The following is a 26,114-nucleotide window of genomic DNA, read 5'->3' on the forward strand; positions in this document are numbered from 1 at the left end:
GAAGTTACTCCACAGCTGAGGTGTGTTTTCCACCCTACAGGGACCTGAACGGAACCATAGACATCCACCTTCCAGAGGTGAGTCTTTTGCCCCTGTGGGAGAACTGGATGTGGGCAAAGGCCCTGGAACCCTCTCTCCTGACCATGGTGCCCCTCAAAGTTCAAGGTCAGGAAATGGTGCATGTGCTTGGGTTTGTGGCTGTGGTTCCAGCCCTGGATGCCAAACTCCATGCATAGCCCACAGGCAACAGCAGGGCTGAGACAGGCGCTCAGCATAAAGTTCTGCAAGCCGCTCTCTGCCTCTGGACTCTACCTCCCCCTGAGAGGTATCTGATGCTTGTGGAGAGAACAAAATCACTTAAAGTGTATTTATTTAAGAAAAACAATCAACAAAAGAAGAGGAATGGGGCAGGTAGACTGCTTTGCCAGGAGTTCCAGGGACTCTTCCTGCACAGTGTGTGCTTTGGAGCAGAGGAGCCGGTTTCACTTTACCCCAGGTATGCCAGGCCTTCAGGAGGCTTAAAGGTCTTCCCTAGCTGGAGCTGCTGTTGCATCCACCCACCAGCCCCTGGAAACACGGAAACCAAAGCCTCCTCAGATGTGTGCTGTCTCCCAGTGGTACCTGACCTAGACAGATTCCTGCTTTCCAAGGGTCCACTGCCCACCCGACAAGACAGGGCGGTGGTAACTGCTGTCAGAGATTAGGGTGGCAAGGAGGCTTGGCAGCCCCTACCCAGCCAATAATCAGGCCCAGCTTCCTTTCCTCCCTTCCATGCCAACAGGAAGTTAAGGAATCTGCAGGTTGGCACAGAGCCCCTGCCCTGGTCCTGACTGAAATAGGGTCACTCGTGCTGATGTCTATGTCACCATGTCAAGATCAAGCTGTTCACCTACAGTCACAGACACCCAGGACGGGGCTGGGCATTTAGCTCAGCAGCAAAGCGCCTGCCTGACAAGCACAGGTCGTGAATTCAATCCCTGGTACAAGCAAGCAAGTAAGCAAGAAAGAAAGAAAGAAAGAAAGAAAGAAAGAAAGAAAGAAAGAAAGAAAGAAAGAAAGAAAGAAAAAAAGAAAGAAAGAAAAGAAAAGAAAGACCCAGAGAGATACGACAGCCAGACCCAATGCAGGCCAGCTCTAGCCAGGAAGGAAAAAAAATTTCCTAAAACCTCCATAACCTCCATAAGTAAAGTTGACAGCAATTCCTGGACCTACCCAATCACTTTGGTCTGAAATTTTTTTTTATCAGAGATTGACCCCAGGGCCTTTGCACTGGGCTCTATCCCCAGACCTTTTAAAATGGTTTTTTTGTTTTGAGACTGTCTCATTAAATTGCTACAACTTGAGCTCTTCCAGTCTCAGCTCCCAGAGTGCTGGGATTGGAGGGCTGTAACTCCTTGTCTAGTCTACCAATCCATTTTCATATCATCCTACTTCTGGACCTGCTCAAGCTGCCTGAAAACCTCATTGTTCTGCCAGCCAAGAGGCTGTGTTTACAGACAGGAAGCTACTTAATTCATGAGTCACTGATGAAATCCAGTTAGGTTTTTGGACCCAGCTTGAGGGCGATCTGTCCCTTGACATCTGTGAGTCCAGCTGACCCAGTCCTTCAGGATCTGGTTCTGAAGAGCCTCCCAGGCCTCCAGACTCTGCTCCCCACCCCAGACTGATGTATAGCTCGGCACAGTTCCGGCTCTCCCTGGGGGCAGCACCGTGATGCGTCCCTGGGGAAGTGAATGTCAGTTCTCTTCCTTGTGGTCCTTTGGTTACATTTCAGGCCCTGCCGCCTGTCCCTGAGCAGGAGTCGGAGGAGGAGCAGCACTTCCGGGCCGTGTTCCAGCACATCGCTGGTGAGGTAGGCCGTCTGCCTTAGCTTTCCCCGGCTAAGGCCGCCTGGCTTCCCAGTAGGGCACTGGGCTCCTGGGCTTTGTCAGCACTGCTTCCCCAAGTCCTGGTGGGGCTTGTGGCAAGTGACGTCAGCCCTGGTCTCAGAGGCCCATGTACCAGCAAGTCCGTAGCATCTCACACCAGTGCACCTCTGTGACAGGGCCATCAAACCCAAAGCACTTCAGAGCGACACAGAAGCTTCTTGAGGCAAATCAGGGACAGCCTTGACCAAGTGGATCCTTTGAAATCGGCCCAGAAATCAGTGCTATTAAGATGCCCTCTCACCAGGTGTGGCAACACAAGCCTGTAATCTCAACACTCTGGGAGGCTGAGGCAGGAAGACTGCCATGAGAGTAGACTGGACAACTTAGCAAGACCCTGTCTTAAAGTAAGCATAGCAAAATACGGCTCAGGGTGAGGGCCCTGGGTCAGTCCCCAGTCACACACACACAGTTGCCCTCTCATCACTCCACAGTGCTCAGGGAGGCCCTATTCCACTATAACCTTGGTACCCCAGAAGGAGTCTCGGGGCAGTGAGTGCTCAGGGTCAGACATAGGCCACTGAGGGAAAACAAATCCCAACCCCACTTCCTGTCCTGGACCTTCAGCCTGTTCTTGTCTCTCTGTGGATTACCCATTTGTTGAGACCTGGTACCCCTGGGGAGCTAAGTCTCCTCCTTCTGCCAGGTGCTGTCCCACGAGTAACTACTAAAAAAGGAGCTGGTGGATTGGCTCATATGGCTGAGTGCTTGAGGGTGAAAAGCGCGGCTTGGGAGGTGGACTCTATACCCAGAGATGGTGACTCCACAGGGCCTGCAATCAGTAAGTAGGGCAGGAGCCTGGAGCCACAAGCTGGGCTGAAGAAGGAGCCGTGTGCCCAGCTTTACCACAGCGGGAGAGTGACCACCTCTCCTGGCAGACCAGAGCGGGTCACAGAGGGGTGGAAGACAGGGGACAGAACCCTGGTGTCAGCTGGAATGGAGAATGCTGGAGGAGGCTGATGCTGAAGGTGTCAGGGCCAGAGTCAGCTTGGTGGACTCTGAGTTTCAAAGGAGGTAGATGGGGCAGGGACAGAAGTTGCCAGAATGGAGATACAGAGTTTGGAGTGGGCTGGAGGTAGGAGACTGATTCAACCTTTGTTAACAAGGAGATAGCCCTCTGGAGTAGGCTTCATCCTGCAAGAGTCTCGGGGTAACCCTGCACGTGGCTCTGTCTCTCCCCCTCATTCAGTGTGGGCACAGGCTGGTTGCATCTGCACCATTTTGCTTTTTCTGTTTGCAACACTAGGCATTGAACCAAGAGCCTTTGCACTAAGCTACATTTCAGCCCTTGTTTTTATTTTGAGATAGTCTTGCTATGTTTCCCAGGCTGCATTCAAATGTATAATCTTCCTACCTCGGCCTCCCAGAATACTAGGATTATAAACCTGTACCACCACTCCCGGCCATCCTTACTTTCTTACTAGGGCCAAAGCCTCAACCCTCAGGCCTATGGGCTTCAGGGGCAGAACTTCTGGCACATGTAAAAATAACCCCAGGTGTTGTATCCCACTCTTTGGGCTCAAACCTTGGACAGTTCAGCCAATGACAGGGCTGCCCACTTTCTCCTGTACCTGAAAACCACCTGGCAACCGGGAAAACCTGCAGGCTCTACTCCTATGAGTCTGGGGCAAAACCAGGACTATATTTCCAACAGGGTTTGCTGCAGGACACAAGGTTTACTGTACTGTTTGGATTGTTGGCTCTGAAATTCACCCCCAAGGCATTTTAAAAATCACCAGTCAGCTATATTTCAGGATCTCCCAACTTAATGGTCCCTGAGGTGAGCCCCAGAAGCAGGATTGTGTTTTAGCTCTCTAGGCAAAGCTGCTGAGGAAAGGAGTGGCGACGCACACCAGTTTTACCAAATTTCTCTGGCGTTTTAAGTCTTCCAGGAGCGGCAGGAGCCATCCCCAGGGTATTTCTCCTCTGCAGGAAAGTTGGGTATCACACCTCCTGCCAGGGTTGGCCAGGCCTCCCTAAGAAGCCAGTGGGTGGCAGCCACTGGGAGATGGGCGCAGGATCTCGTCTCATCTCATCCTGCAGCAGGATCTCAGGGCTAATCCGTCACCTGAGCCAAATGGACCTCAGGAAGATGGAAACTCAACAGGAGGTGCTGGGACTGTAAAGGGCTATTGTCTCCACTCCCGTAGGACATGGAGGTGACAGCAGAGGAGCTTGAATATGTTTTGAATGCTGTGCTGCAAAAGAGTAAGTGCCACGCCCATCAGGGCCCCCAGGCTCCCACAGTGGGGAGGAGTGATCACACTGCTGTGTCCCTCCAGCTCCCCAGGCTCCTTGCTCTTCCCGGGACCTGCTTCCTGGGCTAACTTTACGGAAGCTTTACAAACAGCTGACATGGTTGATTTTCTGATTGTCAAAATTATGCAATTTGAGCTGTGCTTTGTGCCTTATGCCTGTAATCCAGCATTCTGGGACACTGAGATGGGAGAAGTTTGAGCCTAGGCTGGGCAACTTAGAAAGATTCTGTTTTAAAAAAATTGCCAGGCACAGTGACTCATGCCTGTAATCCCAGAACTGAGGCAGGAGAATCATGAGTTCGAGACTACCCCGGACTACAAAGTGAGCTCAAAGCCAGCTTGAACTGCATAGTGAAAACCTGACTCGAAAAGACTAAATAAATAAATAAATAAATAATAGAGTTGAGGATGTAGCTCAGTGCAAAAGCCCTGGGTTAAATCCCCAATACTTCACACATGCATACTCTCTCTCTCTCTCTCTCTCTCTCTCTCTCTCTCTCTCTCTGTCTCTCTCTCATATGCACATTATGTAGACAAATTTATTGGTAATACCCTTCCAATGATCATTTATATCATTTCTAAGTTTTGCCATTAGTAACCTTATGATAAAAATCTTACATAATTTTTTGCTTGGGATGCTAAGAACTAGAATGAACAGATATACGAGTACCCCCTGAGTCTGTTTTTCTGCTTTTTTGTTTTTTTGTTGTCTGTTTGTTTTGTAGAGTTTTGTGTTTGTTTCAGTGCTGGAGACTGAACCCAGGGCCTCATGTATGCCAGGGAAGTTCTCTAACACTGAGTCACATCCCAGCCTAGCATTCCCATTTCTAAGTCTTTTGTTGCTGTAAATTTTCTTTCTGAAAGACCGTGTCAGCTCCTACTTTCAACAGCATCATAAGACGGTGTCCACTTTATGACTCTGTGGTGTCAGATCTAGCCACACTTTGGGGTTCTCACAGAAGGAAGCATAAGTCTGTCTTACCAGATCAACTGAATTCTCGCATGTGTGATTCCAGAAAAGGGCTTCAAGTTCAAGAAACTAAGCCTGATCTCCTGCAAGAACATCATATCTCTGATGGATGTATCCTTCCAAACAGTTCACCACTGTGTGGGCCGAGGGTTTCTGTTTGCACCCATGCTGAGAATGCTACATGCTCAGCCAATAGGAAGCCTTCCCAGGAAAGACCCAGATATTAGGATCGCCTGGTGCTAGATCTGGGTCAGAACCAAAGCCAGGACCATCCAGGAGGGAGAAGGTATCCAAAGGATTTGGGGGTCACATTGGCACTTGAGGGCCCACCCAGTACAATGAATAGCATGCTTGTGTGTTTTGCAAACCTTCAGGTGGCCCCTCCCCAACTCACCCCTTCTAATTCTCATCAGAGATGCATGGTTCAGTCACTAAAGTCACCGCCTGAATCTATCACCTATGCCTCCAGGCTAGACAGCACCCCTCCCACACACACATGTTACCAGACCTGGGATCCCACAAAAAGCCTTGGTTGTTCCCTTAACCCATGTGGCCAGACCACAGGCAACGGGAAGCTGGACTTCAGTGAATTCTGGGTGTTCTGGAACAAGCTGAAGCAGTGGACTGTATGTGACTTTGAGCAGACAGCCAAGCCCAAAGCAGGGGTGGGGAGGAGCACAGGCTAAGGGGTGATCCTGGAGTGGCAAGGGGGAGACAGAAAGAGGGCTCGGGCTACAGTGTGACTCAGCGGCTGGCTTAGTGTGCACGGAGGGGGGTTGGAGATGTGGGCAGAGAGAGAGAGACAGCTACAGGGCCCAGCCCGACCTTGCCTCTGTAGGCTGGAGGTGGGAGGCGGGGTCTCCTGGGCAGCCGCCACCCCATTACTGCTGTCCCATGACACAGCCTCCTCACTGCCTCACTTTCCCCACAGAACCTGTTCCTCCAGTTTGACTCTGACAAGTCAGGCACTATGTCCTCCTATGAGCTGCGGACTGCACTGAAAGCCGCAGGTAAAGGAAAACCTGGGGTGACGGTACTACCCTCAGGGGCACCCGCCTGTGACCCTAGCAGGTAGCAGGCAAGAGCAGGTCTTATGCCCCTGAAAGGTGAGCCTCTGAGTGGCTCTGACACTTCTTAAGAACACAGTCTCCAGAGCAACATGGCAGGCTTCCCTCGCACATCCAGGTTCTTGCTTTAACCCATGGTGTACATCAGTAGGAATTTTTAAGATACGTCCTCTATGAATGAATTTGTCCTGCCCCCACAGGCGTCTCAGCAGCTGGCCAGGTTTTTCAGCCAGCACAGTGATATGTGACTCTGCAGTGCCTCCAGTCCTCTAAGCGCTGCTCTGAGGGAGTCACCACCATAGGCACAGAGCGTGCCTGCCTGCGGTTTGGGCAACCATGCGCCCCTCCACCTACCACCCATGGCCTGTTACCAGCTCTGCCAGCAACAGTCTCTAAATCTAAACCAGATGACTCAGTTGATAGCCAACTACTTTCCATGAAGGACAGGCTACCAGTGACGTTTCCACCTCCCGAAGTCACTGCCTGGCAGGCTGGTCTTGGGGGCTCAGGCTCCTGTGCACCAGCCATGGTCTTGGTGACTCCTCGGCAGCCTGAATCCAATGCACTTTTTAGGCAGGGGCTGCTACTGCATATGACACCACTCTCTCCCCCACTCCCAGCACTAGACATCTAGAACATACCTAGGTCACGTTTTGATAGGGAGAATGTCACAGTGGTGCCTGATTTTCCAGAGCAGGAGGAGCTGAGCATGGAATGAAGGGGCCCTCAGAGAGAACGAATGTGATCAAATTTCCATCCTGATTTGAAGTGAGAGATTCACCACCCCAAGTCTGTGGAGGGAGACCCCAGGATCCTGGCACAGCTGTAGCCAGTACCATTGTTTGGGCTCCAGAAATTGTGTTCTGGGGCTAACCAGCCTCTTCCTCTGGCTGGAATCTGGAAGGAGAGCCAAGAAGGTCCAGTGTGAACTTTGGACAATCTTGGGAACACATGGGCTAGGATGGGAGAGAGAAGGTACAGAGCTCCTGAGAGCACTTTAGCAATTAGAGAGTGAGGTGCACTTTGGTGGTAAGTGGCTACCTAGCATGAGTCCTGTCCCCAGAACCTCAAAAACAAACAAAAAAGTAGTGTATGACTAGAAATCAAGCTAAACTGGATCTGGAAGAAACTCTGCTGTGTCTAAACCCAAATCTGACAGATGAGAAACTGAAGGCAGAGAAAGGAAGCCACCCTCCATGGTACCAGGCAGGAAGGAGCCCACATGGTGTCTTCATGCGGGCTGCAGTGCCTCTCTGAGACACATTCGACATTGAAATGTCCCTGAGCAGTGCTTACACACCTCAGTATCAGGCCTGAGAGGGTGCTGGGGCAGGTGCCAGCAGGGGGCGCTGCTGCAGAACCAACGTGGGACTCCTGGAAAGCCAGTAAGCCTCCAGGAATGATGTGACTGCAAAACCAACACTAGGAACTCCTTAGACACGTTAAATTCAGATGGTGCCCCTAGTGCTCAGAGTCCCCAACACAGACACATGCCTGACCCACATCCAGACCAGGGACAAGGCCCCTAGATAGAGCATCTCTGCTCTGCGGAGCAGACACTTTTTACCCCTTTTGACCACTTACCCTGGGCCACCTGGGGGCCCCGGCACCGTGGACTCATGGGCCAACATGGCAACTCTCAGGCTCCCATCCCTCCGCAGGCTTCCAGCTGAGCAGCCACCTCCTGCAGCTGGTTGTGCTCAGGTACGCAGATGAGGAATTCCAGATGGACCTTGATGACTTCCTCAACTGCCTGGTGCGGCTGGAGAACGCAACCCGTGAGTGTGGGAGCTGTGAGGGGTGGAGGCACCTCAGGGCATTTTCAGTCATGCTTCCTGAGCATTTAAGATACAATTTGAGCTGGCTACAATGGCACAAACCTGTAATTCCATTGCTCTGGAAGGCCAAGACAGGAAACTCACAAGCTCCAATCCATCCCGGGAAATTTAGTAAAATCTGTCTCAAAATAACAAAGGGTTGGGGAGGTAGCCAGGGCACGGGTACTGGGTTCAATCCACAATGTTGTGGGGAAAAGAACAGGCAAAATACAGCAGACAGATCTAGAGGAATGTTATAGCAGAAAAGGAGAGGAGCCACTTGTGGGTGCCCGTCTTGATGCTGCATCCATTATGACACTTTACCCCCTGTGAAAGAGGCCAGATGTGCCCAGCCTTTCATCTTCCCAGTACAAAGGGACCCAGGTCCCAGGCATCTCATGCTGGGTCAAATGCTGTGATGTCACCATCTTAAGAGTTTGAGTTTCAAACAAGAGCTCCCACATTCCACTTTGCACATAACCTCTCCAATTGTGTGTCTAGGCCTGCCTCCCATTTGCTAAAATCTATCAGTAGACAACCTCAAGGCAGGGTCTCAAGTTCTCAATGATGTTCTTCCACCCAGGTGAGGACAAGGTGACGACTTGCTTGAACTTGTTTCCATTAGTAGGAAAGCTGGAGGTAGGGGGAGCCATACTTAGTATGCTAAGTCTATAAACATGGCAGAGGCAGAGTGGGAGGAGGGGAAGGGCCCTGGAGGTCCTTCCAGGAGGCAGAGCTCCTTCACGTGGTGACTGGTAGCCAGGAAGAAGTGATTTTTGAAAGACCCATCCCAAAGATAACACTTAGACTCATGAGGTGATCAGAGCAGACCCTAGGAATCAGAGAGCTGATAACTTTTTTCTTCTCAGCTGATCTCCTTCCTCAGCCCCCCTCACACCTGATCTTTTCTGGCCCCGCTTTGGCTGGTCTTCTGGTGGAGGAGAGCCAGGGAAGAGGCCCTCAGGCTTCTGGCATCCTCACAGTGCATCAGCTGGGAAACTCACCAAGGCTACAGCTTTGGCCCGGGGTGGTTTCAGTGTTCAACCATAGAAATTTTCCACCATGCACATAAATACAGAAGATAACAGACTCCCATGTTCTTCACACCAGTGCTTCACAAACTTTTGCTTCCTAAGGGAGCTTGAAATTTTCTGATGATGTAGCTCAGTGGTGAGTGCCTGCCTGGTATGTGCCAGGACCTGGGTTTCATCCCACGCATCACCAAAATATATAAATTAAATAAAATAAACAAATGTGGTGACCAGGTTACATGGTAGACCAATTAGGTTACACTCTCAGGGGTGGAAATTTATAAAATACTCTGCATCTACACGCATCAGAACTTATAAAATTTCCCAGCATGTTCTAGCACTGTATACCAAGTCTCAACAAATTTTTCCCTCTGACACATATTTCTCCCCTGAATTATTTAGTGGTGGATCCCAGAGATTCTGCCCTTGCACATGCAAACATCTCCAATGGATAGGCTGGTGACCATGGATTTCAGGGAATCTGGGACTCTAAAAGGTTAAGACAGGGAAGTTTTAGATTCCGAAACTTGCCAACCACTGGCATAGGGGCAGCATGAGCTGCCATTCCCAAGACTATTGTCCTGCTGCAGGAATTGAAGTCCCTTCTGTTGCTCCAGTCCTCAGGCTGTGCCCTGCAATTCCTGTTTCCCACCAGAGGGAGCAGCTCCCCCATGGATGGCTTTCCGCTCGCTGAAGAGATGGTCTCCATGGTGACATCTTTCTGTCTTTCCCCTCAGGGGTGTTCCAGGCCCTCAGTATGAAGAGCAAAGACTTCATCCACCTCAACATAAACGAGGTATGGGAACCACGAGTGCTTCTCCAAGGGCATTGCTGAACTCAGCATCAGTGAGGGCTGTACTTAGCACAGGCATGACAATATGGTAGCTGATATTTCTGAGGTACTGCTCACTTGGCTCAGTGACTGAACCCATTGCTAAGTGCCAGTAGAATCCCCATTGTTCTGAGGTGCAAACTGAGGCACTGGTACATGGATTACCTCAAACAGAGGTATGAACACATCACTTTCTTGTACTTTTCTTCCTTCTATTGACCAGCTCCTCTGTCTGCCTTCTAGCTCAAGATCTGCCCACTCACCCTCACAAAGGTCATCCTGTGACTTCTGTGATGTCTGTGTGTGCACCTCAAAACCCTAGAAACACAAGTCTTTAGTCCATTGCAGAAGCTGTCCCGGGGGTGACAGGCCAAGGGTGTATAGATGAATTTCTGCAGCATGAAGACAACATTTGGGATTTCATGTTGCCCCTCTCCTGAGTGCGGGCCTTGGACAGTGCCCAGGCAGCTGGTTAGAATGCAGAGTACAGGTCCTGCCCAGCCCTGCCACAGTGCAATCTCATTTCCAGGGACATTGTGATCTGCCCACATGAAGTCTGAGGACTGTGGTCGATGTTCTCTTGCCCAAAGGCAGAAGGGACCTACAGCATGCTTTCCTTCGAGTCTGCATAATTTTTCTTTCCCTTTTTTCCACTCACGCTGTGTCTTTCTGTCTGGTTTTGCTGTCCCTTGGGTGGGACCATAGTGCACCAGGCTGCCATGCCTCCTCCCTGTCTTCTGCAGCCACACTGCCACCACACGCTCATCCCCAGCCTCGGAATCCGCTGTCTGGGGCTCAGATAACATTTTATTGGCTGTCCCAAGAGTGGCAGTGTATTCAGATGTGGGACGTTCCTCCTTTGCCCCTTGCACTCTGATTCAGATTGATAGCCTCCTCTGTGCCTCAGTTTCACTATCTGCAGATAGAGATGGAGACATTGATCTTATTTTAAAAGGTTGGTTCATAATAGCATAGAAATGCTGATTTATTGTGTTGGCTCATTGTTGCTTTTTCCATGTGTGTCTCTTGGATCCCAGGCCATGTCGTAACTTCTCTGAGAATAGAAGCAGGATCTTCTGTTTTCTCCAGTATTCTCCTCCAAGTTGAACACGTAGGACACATGCAGTAAATATAACTCCCCTGATCTGTACCTTCAAGAAGCACCCCAGGATCCCAAACAGAGACACATGTCCTCAGACTGTTCTCTCATGAAAATGAGGAAGCAGAGATCCACCTCCATATCTTGCTTTCCACTGGCCTAATCACACTAATCAGCACATAAAAAGTGTGTGGTTGCTTTTGCCCCTGGTGGGAGGGAAAGGTGCAGCTGGGCGACATTGGCCAAAGGCCCTAGAGATCCGGAAGTGTGCAGGAAGCTGTTCACCATCAGAATCAAATTGTGCCTGCTAACACCAGTGTCTGTGGGTAGGAGCTAGACCATGCTCCTGCCCTGCCCACCACATCTCCTTCCAAGCCTTCTGTCCCTCTCTGGCTACTCATTAGCTTCAACTGGGTGATGTTAAAGTCCATGCCCCAACCAAGGCCCCATACCAACTAAATTGGAGTCTTTGAGGCATTCCCAGGATCGGCATTATTGAAAGTCCCCCAGCAGCCCAGGAACAGCCAGCAGGAGCCCCTGGGTAATGGGAGCCAATGCAGGGCAGAGTTGCTGCACCTGCAGTCTCTCTGCTCAAAGAGTCATGAGTCTTAATTGCTTTGATTCTACTCATGCCCTGTCCAGGGATGGGAGAGAGTCTCCCACATAACTGCTTCCGAGGTCCTAATACTGTGATCAGCAAGCCTGGTAGGAAAGGGAAGCAGGGTGGACTTGGAGAGAGGAGGGGGTACGAGAACTCCACACACATCTCCAGGAGCTCACTTACATAGACCCCATGCCTGGACACTGCTTCCTTCACAGCAGCCCTGTTGTGACAAGAGTTACCTCTCTCCTCAGGGCAGGGAAATCACTCCCCAAAGAGAAAGGCTCCCCACACTGCCCTGCTGAGGCACCTTGGTGAGAGCTCCCCTCCCCAGGGTGGAGAGAGCACATTCAATCATCCCTTTCTCTCACTCTCTGTGCCTGAAGTGAGCTAAATTGCAAAGGACCTTTAGAGAATTTAAGGTGCTAAGAATCTGCTTTTTGAATTTTTAAAAAAAAATTTGGCTTCATGTGGAGGCAGAAGCTCAATTTTGCAGGCAAAATGATCAAATGGCCAGAGTTTCCATGTCATTAGCAAACTGGGATCATTCCTGCTGCTGGAGGGAGCAGAGGGATAAGCCCTTATCTCTGTCTCTTTACTTTCAGTTCATCAACTTGACAATGAATATTTGAGTGACCTTGAAGGGATGCAGCCTGTCCAGCTGCATATTGACTTTGGGACCATGAACCTCAGAGCTTCTCTGGTGGACAGCAATGTGCCCAAGCTCCTCCCCAAGCATCTCGCTTCCTCAGACTTTCTCCCTCTCTACCCTTATTTGAAGAATGAAAGACTCAGCTTCATTTTCTGACCTTGTGAAAGATCATTCTTCGTGAAAACACTGTCATAAGAGGGTAGACCAGACGCGGATAGTGTCTCCCCGCTCCATTTACCTTCCTATTCCCTTTTCCAATTATGCACCCAGAATCCTGGCCTCCATGTGGCATTCCCCACAGTGCTCAAATTTCTTTTCTTTTCTTTTTTCTTTTTGAGACAGAGTCTCGGTATGCAGTTCAGGCTGGCCTTGAGCTTACTTTGTAGCCCAGGCTGGTCTTGAACTCACAATGATCCTCCTGCCTCAGCCTCTGGAGTGCTGGGATTACAGGCGTGAGCCACCACATCTAGCTCATATATTTTTTATAATACAATGTTCTTGCAAACATGGGGCAGGAGGATAAGATGAGAGAGGAGGGTGTGAGGTGTGAGGTGTGAGGTCATAACCGAGCACTGTGCATCACATATGTGTTTCATTATTGAGGAACCAAGCGATCTCAACACCCTCACAGGAGAGGAGCAACATAGAAAGCTCTGCACCCTTTGCTGGGCTGGATTCTGTCCACACTAGATTGATAGGATTATTTCGAAAAGATGAAAAATATTTCCAAAACATGAGAAGTATAAAACAAAAAGCAGCCTTTATTCTGAGAACACGGAGAGAGATGGCCAGCACCCCCCACCGCTGGCGTCTGGCGATCTCTCCGGCGGACACGTGGCATGGGGGTATGTAAGTAGCCTCAGTTTGGGGTGGAACCTAAGGCGGGCATTAGGGATGCACAGGTAGCCCATTGGTCCTAGGTTTTGCGCCATAGGTAAATTTCCAGGGGCGGGAAGATGGCGTCACAGGTAACTTCCTAGGGGCAGGGGAGATGGGGCTTCCTGCTTCCGGTTGAGGCTTTCCTGGCTACTGTGTCCTGTCTGGGCCAAAACCCTTTCATAGATATTCTCCCTGCCCAAGGCTTTTGGTTCAGAAAAGCCGAAGTTATGCTGTTTCTTCTCAGAGAGACCAGAGTCTAGTCAGACCTGATTTTATTCCTCTTGATCGTGAGGGAAGAAGCCTCCGTATGACTCCCAAACACGGAACAGAAAAATGCTGCTCAGCTGAGAAAATGGGATTTGGCTCAAAACGTGCAAGGTTGTACTTTTTTAGCGGTGTACTGGCAAAAAAGGAGGGAGAAATGGGGGCCCAATGTGCCAAGAGGGAAGGGGGAGAGTGGTTGGAGGAAATTCAAGTCGGGACTCTGTACCTTCCTCATAACAAGCAATGCTTGTGCTCAACAGCAGAGCCTTAAAACTTAGGAAGCAAAACTGTATGTAAACAAAGAAAACACAAAACAGAATTTAATACCATGTTTTTAATTATTAAGAGAGCAACTAGACAGAAAATTAATAAGAACAAAAGATTTAAGTAAGCTAATCAACCAATTTTACTAGCATTTATAGAAAACTCTGCCCCAAAATAATTAATACACATTGTTTTCAAAAGTACTTGGAATCATAGAAATAGGCAAGAGAATTGCTATAAATTTGAGACCAATTTGGATACACGGCAAGTTCAAGACCAGCCTGAACTACATAGTAAGACCTTGCCTCAAAAGACCAGGAAAAAAAATTACACAACAGACCAAACAGAACTCGTCCCAGGAATGCAAGGTTGGTTTAACATGCAAAAATCAATGCTTACAACATATGAATAATGGATAAAAACTGTGACCATCTCAATTGGTTGCAGAAAAAAACCCAACACCATTCATGATTGAAACTCTTTTAAAAACTAAAAACAGAAGAAAATTTTCAGGACTTTCTTAAGAGCTTCTGTGAAAAACCTACAGCTGGCATCACATTTAACAGTAAAAGATAAGGAATAGATTGAGAATAAAGTAAAAATATCAGTTCTCACTATATTAGGCAAGAAAAGCAATGAAATGCAAACAGATTAAGAAGGAAACAGTAAGTCTCTCTTTATACACAAGTGGCGTGAATCTATATGCAAAAAATCCTAAAGAGGGGCTGGAGATTTAGCTCAGCGGCATAAGCGCCTGTCTTGCAAGCAGGCAGTCAGTCATGAGTTCGATTCCCGGTACCGCTAAAAAGGAAAAAGACAAAAAAAAAAAAAAAAAAAAAAAAAAAATCCTAAAGATACGACAAAGAGACTACAAGACAAGAACCAAGAACTTCTTAGTTTCAAAACTTACTATAATCAAGAGAATCTGTTTTGGCATGAGAAAAAAAAATACAGATAAACTGAATAATCCAAAAATAACCTTACTTTTATGGTCAGTTGATTCTTTACAGAGGTGCTGCATTACCTTAATGGAGGAGAAGGCAGCCTTTAACAAATGATGCTCAAACAACTGGAGCCCAATAGCCATAAACAAACAGACAAACAAACAAACAAAAAGGACGTAAACTGTTACCTCACACTATATATAGCAATCATATATTATACCAAAACATAAAAGCTAAGACCATCAATATTCTAAAACAAAACATAGGCATAGGTCCTGTGACCTTGGACTAGGCAAAGGTTTTATATATATATACCATTTAAACCATGATTCATAAAAGAAAATACTTCATACTTCACTGATATTAAAATATTTACTTTTGTTTTTCAAAAAGTAATATGCATAAAAAAGAAAAAGAAAAGTCACAGATTGGAGAAGATATACACAAATTGTACATCTGGTAAATGATTTGTATGCAGGATATATGAGAACTGAGACTCAGTAAGAAAAGAAACGCAATATTTCAGATGGGTGTAGACTTAAGCAGATGCTTCTCCAAAGAAGATACATAAATCTCCAACAAATACATGGAAAGATGCTGTACATCATTAGTTATTAGAGAACCACATACAAAAACACTGACAGCATCATGAGATACCAAGGCATAGAGAAAAGATTGATAGCACATATTGGTGAGAATGTGCAGAAACAGGAATCCTTGTCCTTGCCAGAGGAATGCAAAATGGCGCAGCCATGTTGAGATGCAGTTTGGTGGGCCCTCTGAAAGTTATACAGTAGGCATGTGAATTAACAATTCCACTTCTGTTTCACTGCCCTAGGGAAAAAAAAATGAGAATTGTATATACATTCCACAAAAGCTTGCATATGAATAATCATAGCCCCATTATTTATAAAGACAAAAACTGAAAATCATTCATTGAATAATGCATGGGTTAAACAAACTCCTTAAATGGAATTATTTCACAGTAAAAAAGAAATGAACTACTGATACATGCTTATCCAACTTACATAAGGCTTCCAGTAAGAGAAATTGTAGAGTCAAATAAGCAAGTTATTGGTACCTGGCATGGAGATTTAGAGGGGACTTCTTGGGCTGATAAAAATGCCCTAAGTCTGGGTTGCAGAAATGCCATCACAAGTCTATTAATTTACTAAAAAGCATTTATTTGTATGATTAAAATAGGTGTGTGTCATGATAGTAGATAATAAATATATCAGTAAACTATTAACACAAAGTACATCACTTGTGAAGTAAGTATTGTAAACCCAAATATCAAGTTCAGTCATCCAAACATTGTAATCCTCTTTCTAGTTTTCCTCACAATCCAAAAGGTTATATTTGTAATCCCATTGCAAAGTTATTGGAATCCCAGCAAGTTAATTCCAATCTACCACCACCAATGCAACCCAAGACATGTTCCAAGTTAAGGACAGCCAAGGGGTCCTAAATCCAATCCCTGTGAGGACATGTGGACAAAGGCCTTGATCCTAGGCCTCTCCCAGAATTTATTATCTTGTGAAGAAGGGGGGTGTGGCTCAGGGATGAGTGACAGTGAGGATGGGGGTGGGGAATACATGAGTAACTTGAGCTGGCTGGCCAGGTGCAGGAATGGCATCTCTGTAAATTGCAAAGACAAAGATATGCACAAGAATCAATTTACATAATCCAATTAAAGTAGCAGTGGAATTGTTTGGGGGGGCTATCCCTTCAGATTTCTGATATGAAAACTTTTGTGCCCTGAGGAATCATAGCCTCTTATCTTGAGGCTGACATTCCCGGTTGACATTCCCGGAGCTATTGGCTCTAACATCTAGTGCTCATATCCAGTACATATTCTATACAGAGAACACTATGCCAGGAAACAGGACTATCTGTTGGCTCTAGAGATTACATACTAGCACCTTGGCTAGCCTGATTTGCAATGCTTAGAGCGAGTTGAAGAGAGAAGGGAATATCCTAGCCAGCTTTTTACATATCCGTATAAGGAAACAAGTCTCCAGATAATCAAAGTCACTGTAATTGTTTTGCATTCAAAGGGAGTCACTGGAGTTGTCTTCCACAGTGAGACAGACAGAGATGAGAAATAATGAGTAGATAATATTGAATCAGCCAAATTCTGCCTGGCTGAGTTAAATCAATCAAGATAAAATCCATGATGTGAGTTTTTTCTTAATTTTAAGAATAATTATTGTTTTCACCTATCTTTTATGGAATAGGAGCTCATATTTAGGGCCACAGCCAGCAGCTCTACAAAGTGCAGTGCGAGCTAAGCGTGGTACTAAGGAGGTTGATCTGCCGGTTATTTTCTGCCTTTTATCACAGGTGCCAGCTTGGTTGAGTGACATATGTGTGAGGTTCTGTGCCTGATTGCAGGAGCAATGTTCAAAGTATAACTTCATTGTGGTCACAAATAGAGCCACTCTGTCCAGGGGATTCAGCTTCAGTTGCCTGTCTGGACTTGGAAGGGACATTTTAATAGCTAAATTGAGTGTTTTCCTGGACTGACAGCATCTGGAAGACTCATGTGACCTGGGGAAAGCCAGGGAAGTTGAGACCTGCCCAGCTCTTCATCCAAGATAGGGAAGAAGTGGGGCTTCTCAGAAAACGGCAGTGGAAACAAGCACAGATGCCTTCTGACTTCATCCTATTCACTCGAAATACCAGTTATGCTCTATAAGTAGCTCATTTAATACTCTGGCAGTCTGGTTGATGTTTTCATCCCCACGAAAGAGGTTGTTTAAACCCCAAGCTGAGGGTTGGGCTGGGTGGTACACAGTGCTGTAATTCTAGCACTATGGGATGCTGAGGCAAAGATTCCAAGTTTGAGCCCAGTATATGCATCTTTGCAAATTAGTAAGAACTTGAACTTGTCACAAAAGAAAAAAGAAAAAAGAATTGGAGAAATATCTCAGTGTGAGAGCCCTTAGTTCAATCTCTGGTTAAAAAAAAACAAGAGCTGGGAATTTAGCCCAGCAGCACAGCACCTAACCTGGCAAACACAAATTTATGAGTTTGATTCCCAGTACCAAAAATAAAAAAAAGAAGGAAAGAAGGAGGGAAGAAGAGCCCAAAGTGAGACCAGAGGGGCTCACAAAAAACAATGTGAGATGTGCTTCATGGACAGCCAGGGGTCTCTAAATTTTGAGAAGCTATAATGCCTTTAATCAACCTGAAAACATTCCAATTAGTGACTGATAACACTACTTTAAAAAACTCTCCTCCTATTCTGTTTCCAAATGGTGGGAGCCCTGGCAGGAGGCCTGGCACTCCCAGCAGAGGAGGCTCCCCACCTCCCTGCCAAGGCCTCCCCAGAGCAGGCTCAGCTTAGCTAGGAGCAGCCCTGACACTGTCTGTCTTAACAAGTCAGCCTCAACCTGCATGGAGAAGGATTAAGTGACATTTGGGTATGACACAAATGTGTGTGTGGCCCTGAGAGTCCTCAGTGAAATGCACTAGGAAGGAGGCCATTCCCTAAGCAGGTGATAAACAGCAGGGCAAACTATCGGCCATCACAAAGGGCAGTTACCCTTCTAGCCCTGTTGCCAAACGGTTCCTTATCCCCAGCATCTCTCCCACAGGATGGTTCCCAGGTCTCGTATTCCTAAGAGCCCTGTGGTCATGTGTAAAGAGCAACTCCCAAGGGGCAGTAGAAATCAGTCCCTAAGGTTCCTGGAGCAAATTTCCAGAGCCTGGCTCGGACCTCAGAACCAGCCACCTTCATCTAAGGCTCCAGGCAGCCCTAGATCCTCCCTGCCAAGCTGGCTGAGCCTCTGGGCACACTGGTGTCCAAAGGTTTTGGGAAGATAGCATGTGACCTGGTGGGCGGGTAATGAGGCCACTGGTGCCAGTCCAGCTTAGTGCCCACAGTTCTCTGTGGAGACAAAGCCCCATTCTACAGGGAGCCAGGACCTCCTGCCAAGGACAGGGTGAAAGCTGCCTGTCCCTGCAGCTGTGACTCAGCAATGGGCTATGCCTGCTCCTGATGCTGCCTGGGATATTTCCCAGCCCCACTGGCCTCCTCTTAAAGAAGGAAGGGAAGAAGAGGGAGGATGAAAGACTCATCCTGGTACCCTAACAGCACTGCAGTAAAAGAATATAGCACAGGATGTTCCTGAGTACCAAGTTCCCCAGTTCAGCATCAATAGATTCTGCTGAAAGGAAAAGTCACCCACCCTCCAAGGAAGAGGACCAGCCACTTCAAGGTAGAGCTACAGAGGAAAAAATGCAAGATCACATGATGGAAGTAACCTTGGACTTTGAGCTCTGGATTCTAGTCTATAATCTAACCCTAGAGCTGTGGGACCTCAGCTATCTCTGTACAGTCCTGTGGCTCCTCCTCGTTCCAGAGCTTGAAGGCCAGGTTAAGAAAAATAATTTCTGGTCTAACTGGATCATGGAGTCACTTAGAAGAGGAAGTTGAAAAGTCACCCCATCTGCCTCTGACAGTTCAGGGTCTGTGAAGTGAGTAACCTTCCAAAGGACCCTCTTGAAGCCACACAGGGCTTGATTTGAAGAGTCTCTGAACCCCTCTTCCTCCCATCACAGCTCTCTGGCCCCATGTAACAGTAAATCTTCATTGTCAACTGATTGAGCTAGAAAACTTCTGTAGAGATGCTTGGGTTGGGAGGGCACTAACTTGTCAATGGATTTGTCCACTGATGCGTTCATAGTGGAATGGGCTCGTAGGAGGTAGCCCTTGTTGGAGGAAGTGGGTTGTGAAGATATGACTTTGGGGGTTGTATCTGATTCTTGCTTCCTTCCTCTCACGCTCTTTCCCTTCTCTCTGTTTACTGGCTGCTGTGAGTTTAGCAGTTTTCCGTCACCTTGCTCTCTCCCCCTAATGTGTGTACCTGAAACCATGAGTTAAAATAAAATATTATTCCTTTAAATTGTGAGTGTCAGGGAGTTTGTCCAAGCAACGGAAAGCTGACCAGCACACACTGCCATCCTATAAAATCACAGGAACTGCCCATCCATGTAGGTTTAGCCTTTTTTCTTATCCCTTAGAATCCAAGGTGGTGGGCAGCCTTCTTTAGAAGAATCTACCTTCTAGATTCTAAAGAAAGCTGCACCCTCTTGGATGCTCTCACCCGCACTTCTCAGCATATCAAGCAGCTTCCTCAGTTGGAAAAGTGCTGGCCACCTGAAGTGTGGACAGTATCAATGGGGTCCCATATGAGGGCTGCAGTACCATCAGGTTTCCTAGTTGCTCACCTCATCGACACAGCCTCCTGCCTTTGCTGGACTGAGGACAGTGGTATTCCTCCTCCCATGTCCCGGCTAATATTCTCCAGGCTTTAGTCCCATTTCCAAGCTGCTTCACCCAAGCCCCAGTCCCCACCAGGCTCCCACGCTTTCTGCCTCATGCAGAGGGGAGAACTGCACCTGCCTTGGCATCCAGCTCCGTGCAATCTTTCCCGATACCTCAGCCTCTGTGTTCTACAGGCTGCAAAGGTTCTTGTCTAGCAACGATACTGCTCTGTGACCCACAGTTTAAGACCTCCAGTACAAGAGTTGGCCTCAGCCTGCTCACCTGTTAGCATAGTTCCCACCCTGTTGCAGGCCAGAGCTAGGTGCATGGCCTCTCCTGTGGAAACAAGGCACTCAGGCTCACTGGTTACAGCTCTTCCCGAAGCCCTGGCTTTCACTATCACAGGTCTCCCTTGAGGACTGGAGAAAACTCAGTGCAGGGGATGACTCAGAACAGGTGACCTCTGTGTGTCTTGTGGGAGATGCCCAGTTACTATCTGGGAATAGAATCACAAATGAGAGAACTTTGGGTCTAGGATGTGACCTGTGGCCCCTCTGACCCATGGCATGGTCAGGTCAGGCTTGTTCTCTGTAGGCCTGGCAGGGCCACTCACTCTGTGTCCTTCTGTGACATGTGAAAGGGCCTCTCTGCTCACAGCATGTGGCATTGAGCTTGTAGATGACCTATGCTGTCCAGGCAGGAAAATCAGCCCTTGAGGCAGCCTTCAGTGAGCACTGTATGAGAAACTCTCCACAGAAACAAGGTAACGCTCTTCCCAAACAGGAGTCTGAGAGCATTCCCAGAAAGGCCTTCCATACTCTGTTAGAATTCTGACACTAACCTAACCACACTACACTAAGTTGGGAAAGGCCCTGAAACATCAGAAAATGCGAGGCTGAGATTCCCACAGATCCTTCATCATGCTCACCCTTATCTATTTACTTGTTAGAAGTATAGAGTCGACCCCTTCTTTCCAAGCCAATAGTGTTTTGGGCTTGGAATTGGCCATTGTGTGTGCATGAACAAAGCTTTCCTTGGCCGAAAACCCACTGATAGAGGTCTCTTAGGACAGCACATCACATTCCAACTCCACCGGACCTTGGTTCAGGTTAGTGACCTGAACAGTGTTCTAAAAAACACCCCACTGCATTCTAAATGAATGCAGTGTTTTGTGTTTTTGTTATATATTTATTTATTCAATGTATTACAAAGAGTTGTCTTGAAAATATAAAAAAATGGTTTAAAAACCATCCCTAATATCATCCAGGTAGGACAATTGTTTAAAATTTATTTTACTGTGGTACACTGTGCATGGCAAAACGCACCACTTTGACCATTTTAAGTGTACTGCTCAGTGGTCTTAAATCCATTCTCAGTGTTGCAAAATCATCACCACTATCCATTGCCAGGAGATTTGCTCTCCCATGAGAAATTCAGCAACCATTATACAATTACTTCTCCGTCTCTCCTCCCCTGGCCTGCTTTCTGTCTGTATGAATTAATTGCCTAGTCTAACTGCCTCATATAATTGGAATAATACAATATTTGTTCTCTTGTATTTGGGTTATTTCACAGGGTGACGTTTTGAGGCACGGCCATATTCTAGAAGGATCCACACTTTCCTTTTATGTTAGTATGATGCTCTAGTATATGCAGAGGCCACATTTTGTTTATTTACTTAGTGGGACAACTGGGTTGTTTCTCCCTTTTGGTGACTATGAGTGAGGCTGCAGTAAACATGTGAGCAAGGTTCTGTGTCGACATCTGTTTTCACATCCTGGGCAGCCACCCGGGAGTAGAATTGCTGGGTGACAGGGTGACTCTGTTTAATTGTTTGAGGAACAGTCAGACTCTTCCAAAGTGGCTGCACTGTCCCTCACTCCCACCAGCAGTGCACTAGGCTCTGATTTCTTCATACTTCCACTGACACTAGTGTTATTTGCCTTTTTTCCTCCAGATCATGGTCATCCTAATGAGTGTAAAGTGGTTTAGATTTGTATTTCCCTCATGATGCTGAGCATATTTTCATATGCCTATAATCATTTCATATGCCATTTGTAGATTTTCTTTGAAGGAATGTATGAAAATCTTTGGTCTATGTTTTAATTGAGCTGTTTGTGTTTTGTTAAGTTATATGCTGGATAGTAACCTCTTTCATATAAATGATTTAAAATTACATTCTCTGATTCCATGAGTTGTCTTTTATTCTCTTGATAATGCTCTTTGATGCATAAATGTTTGCAAGTTGGTGGTCTTAATTGTCTGTGTTTTTCTTTTATTGCTGATAGTTTTGGTGTTGCCAAAATTAGTGTATAAAGATTTGTCCCATATGTGTTCTTCTTTCAGTTTTATAGTTTTAACCATGAAATTTAGGTCTTTAATCCATTTTGAGTTAATTTTTGCATATGGTATTAAGGGTTCGATTTCATTTTTTTATATGTGGGGATCCTGTTTCCTGGCATTAGTTGCTGTAAAGACTGTCTTTCCCCCATTAAAGGTCCTGGAATCTTGTCAAAATCAATTAATCATATACACGAGGCTTTATTTCTAGGTTCTTTTGGTCTACATTCCATTGGTCTATATTTGTCTCAATGGCAGTATCACACTGTGCTGATAATTGTAACTTTGTAGTAAGTTTTAAAATCAGGAAATGCATGTTCTTCCAACTCACAACATTTCCAATGAGAAATCTGTTGTCACCCTTGGTCACCTTTTGTTCCTTTGCATACAATATACTACTTTTTAAAGGTATTTCTTAACAACATTTTAGCTTCTCACTGACAGCAAACAAGGTGATTGGGATACACCTTGCTGTCTGTGTTGTCTGGGGTCCACTAAGTTTCTTGGGGAACTCATGGCTTTTGTTAAATTTAGAAAGTTTTCAGTCCTCATCCTTTTAAATATTTTTGATCCCCGCACCTCTTCTTTCTGTTTTGGGCAGGTCAGTCACATACGTAGGAGACCACTTGACATTATGCCAGAGTTTATATATTCTCTTCATTTATTTTTTGTCTTTTTTCTGTCTGTTTCATTAAATATTTTCTTCTGCCAACTTCAGGTTTACTTACTTTTTTCTCTACTACTTTGCCTTTAATCTCTATGTGGTTTTCAGCTAATCCACTGAGGTTTTCACCTCCCAGAATTGTTGGGTTTTTTCTCTCCACCTTACCCATTTCTCTCTATCACATGTTTTGTCTTTAGCTTCCTGAGAACACAGGAAGTGTTTGTAAAAGCTGTTTTTATGTGCTGGATTGTTAAATCGATTCAATGTTCATTCTAGGTCAGCTGCATTTAAAACGCTCTGTTGCATTTTTAAAAACGGATTGATTTTTCTCTCACTATGGTTTTATTTTCTTGCTTCTTTGTATGATTGGGAATTTTTTATTGATTATCAGACATTATGAGTTTTACCTTGGTTGCTAGATATTTTTATATTCCTATCAATATTCTTGAGTTTGTCTGGGTATACCATTATCTGAAATCAGTTGGATTTTTTGCCTCTGGGTTTTAAATTTTCTTAGTGGGAACTTGGCTTATTTAATTTAGGGTTAATTTTACCCATTAGTGACCTCGCCCAGAAAACCCAGTATCACTGGCCTACTTTAAGGTCTGTAACCTCTTAATTATATATACAAAATCCCTTTCTTCGGGTAACATTGTTCCAGTTTTTGGATTCAGTCATGAACATCTCAAGAAACTATTTTTAGGCCTAAAACAGTTCACTCTCTGACTCCCCCAAAATCCATGTCATAAATGACTTTCCTACACTGTCCCCTACACTTGCCACTTGCCAGGGGCACAATTGCACTACGATGTTCCCCATTCCAAACTCATCTTGGAAAGAGAGGCACAGAACTCTTGAGGTTCAACACCCTCCCAGCCCCTTAGTCACAGGCCTTTAACTTTCCAAAATGTTCCTAAAAGAAACCAAACCACAGGCACATATGGCCCAGTATGTGTTTATTGCCATAGTGCTGAAAGAAATGTGCAGAGATTTATTGAGGTGCACACAGAAATCAGAGCAAACTATATAACCGCTGTGTGTGAAATCACTCGGAAGGAAGCAAAGACAAAGTGTCTATGGGATAATGGAAAATGAAATGTGGATTTTGAGAATGAGCCTCTGGCCAAATGAGCTCATGTTCCTGGAAAGATCTGGGCTGAGTGGGAGCGGCTGCCCTCCTTCCTCTGCACCCAGGGCATGCCAAGGCCAAGGCAGACCAGTTCACCAAGTGTGTACAGCTGGCCCTGCTCGTCATTCTCCAAGAGGAAGAAGGAGGTGTGTGGGCACGTATTTCTGTCTGCCACTCTCTCCTTGTGTCTTGCGTCTGGACAGCACCCCTGGCTGTGCCAGTGAGCATGTGGCCAGCAGAGATACCCATCTGTGTCTTGTTTCCTCACTCTTCAGATCCAGGATGGCTACCACCATCCTTGGGGTACAGGGGAGATACAGGGGGGAGATGCTGGCTCATGTGTCCACTGCCTCCTGAGTAAAAGGCCCAGCCAGTCCCAGGTGAGAGGAGGAAGCCAGGGAAGGCCAGCAGAGCCCTGGCCATGGTCAGACAGGGAGAGGACGGTGCTGCTGAGGAAAGTGGGACAAGGTGTGGGTCCAGTTTCAGAGCTGAGTCATTCATAGATGCCAATGTCAAAACATCCAGAGAGAAAATGGGATTCTAATCTGAGGAGCATTTTGCAGGGACCAATTCAGATAAGCCATTTAGGAACTGAGATTTCCCTGGAGAGTGAGGGTAAAAAGAGAGCACATGGGGGACGGGCCATGAAGTGGTGTGACATTGGGGCATGGGAGGGGCGGGCATTCAGAAATAATGAAGTACAGATACCATCTGGGACGGATGAGGCACTCAAAGGCCTAGGCCCTGGCTGGAAGAGGAGAGGGGTGGGAAGCTGAATCCATGCTGTTCCCACCTCTACTTCCAGAGCACAAGGGCAGCCCCTCGGCCCAGCCCCTCCCTGCTCCTGGGCTGCAGAGGCTTCTAGAAGCACAGTCACTCTCAGGGGCTTCAGGAAAGGAGGCTGAGCCAACAGGCAGGAGCTGGACTGCCTGCAGAGAGAAACTGAGTCCACCGCAGAGTGACACAGACGTCCCCAATGGTGAGACAGCTCCACTCACAGGGCCTCAGTCACAGTGTGATGGGACCAGGCAGGGACTTTCAAAGCAGCATGCTACAGGCCCGTGCTCCATGGGCTTGGGAGGGTTGGTGCATGCTGTCTTGCTCATCTGTCTAGCCTTCTGTGAATGTCTCCCGATCACTTCTGAAACCAGTCAGGGACATGTTTTGTGTCAGCCATTAGACCAAAATGGTAGGGGTACACATCTTTGCTTGTTCTCTCTCTATGTCTTAGTCATCACCTTGGGAACATGGTGGGCCTGCCTGCAGGGCACAAGGGAGATACCCAGATGGTCATCCTGATGCCCAGTGCCAACTGGCTGCAGACCTATGCCCAAGTTTGAGATGAGAAGATCCTACTGAACCTTCAGTCCTGATAACAGACAGGAGCTTGGCAGTCACCTATTGTGCCCAGCCATGGGATTCTAGGGTTTAGAGGCAGTAGATGACTGATAGGATATCTGAACAGGAAGAAGGGAACATTTTTTTCCAGTTTACTTTAGGGTGGTGGGAATAACAAAAGAGTGAAAAGGAGAAGAAATTCAAAACTACAGAGCCAGGACCATGGGCTGGTGGAAAGTTCTGTGTTACTGACCGTGGGAGTATTTCATGGCTGGGAAAGACCCTTATTCATCCACACAGAGGAAACACAGTCTCTGTCCCAGGAGAGTAGGTGCATGGAGGGAGCCGTAGAGGCAGCCGTCACTGGTCATCTGCATGCAGGACTGAACATCAGTTCTCACAGCCTTCAAAGCTGGGGGGACGCAAAGCCTGGGGGGATGCAGGCCTTCTGGGTAGAGACCTTCCTTGGGAGCTGCATGCCTCCCTGTCTATTCTATCCTAGGCCTCCCTTATCCTGTCTAGGAGCCCAGCTGGGCCTGATCCTACTTTCTCACTGTCATACTCATGGTGGGGCGGCGCAGGCTTCGGGGAAGGTAGCTTGGTGTCAAGCGAGGCGCTGACACAAGTTTGTCTGCCATTTCGGCCTCCGCCAAGACCCCAGGATACTAAGCCTCACGCTCAAAGGTCTCATCTGCATCAGTCCACAGGTCCCAACGAAATCCCTAAGTAAACATTAGGTATTTGTATGACTCAGACAGTAGCTAGAAA

At 47.0% G+C, this 26,114-nt stretch overlaps 1 protein-coding gene across 6 annotated transcripts in view; it reads left to right on the forward strand.

The window, feature by feature from the left end:
- Capn9 (calpain 9) overlaps window positions 1-26,114 on the forward strand; it is a 52,692-nt gene that overhangs the window by 22,492 nt on the left and 4,086 nt on the right. For 2 of the 6 annotated variants that reach the window (XM_003473457.4, XM_013156525.3), the window contains 9 exons: window positions 41-77; window positions 1,775-1,852; window positions 4,076-4,133; window positions 5,200-5,264; window positions 5,711-5,779; window positions 6,085-6,163; window positions 7,882-7,998; window positions 9,806-9,864; window positions 12,206-12,400. In XM_003473457.4, the coding sequence (XP_003473505.2) occupies window positions 41-77; window positions 1,775-1,852; window positions 4,076-4,133; window positions 5,200-5,264; window positions 5,711-5,779; window positions 6,085-6,163; window positions 7,882-7,998; window positions 9,806-9,864; window positions 12,206-12,232 (589 nt within the window). In that variant the 3' untranslated portion in view covers window positions 12,233-12,400. Of the gene's footprint in view, window positions 1-40; window positions 1,853-4,075; window positions 4,134-5,199; window positions 5,265-5,710; window positions 5,780-6,084; window positions 6,164-7,881; window positions 7,999-9,805; window positions 9,865-10,937; window positions 11,026-12,205; window positions 12,401-26,114 lie in introns of those variants that run through there. The other 4 variants (XR_010051221.1, XM_063260029.1, XR_010051223.1 and 1 more) reach the window with 4 other exon arrangements.

This window comes from Cavia porcellus, unplaced genomic scaffold (assembly GCF_034190915.1).
Source record: "Cavia porcellus strain 051 isolate PalLab524CR breed Dunkin Hartley unplaced genomic scaffold, mCavPor4.1 scaffold_13, whole genome shotgun sequence".
Taxonomy (NCBI): domain Eukaryota; kingdom Metazoa; phylum Chordata; class Mammalia; order Rodentia; family Caviidae; genus Cavia; species Cavia porcellus.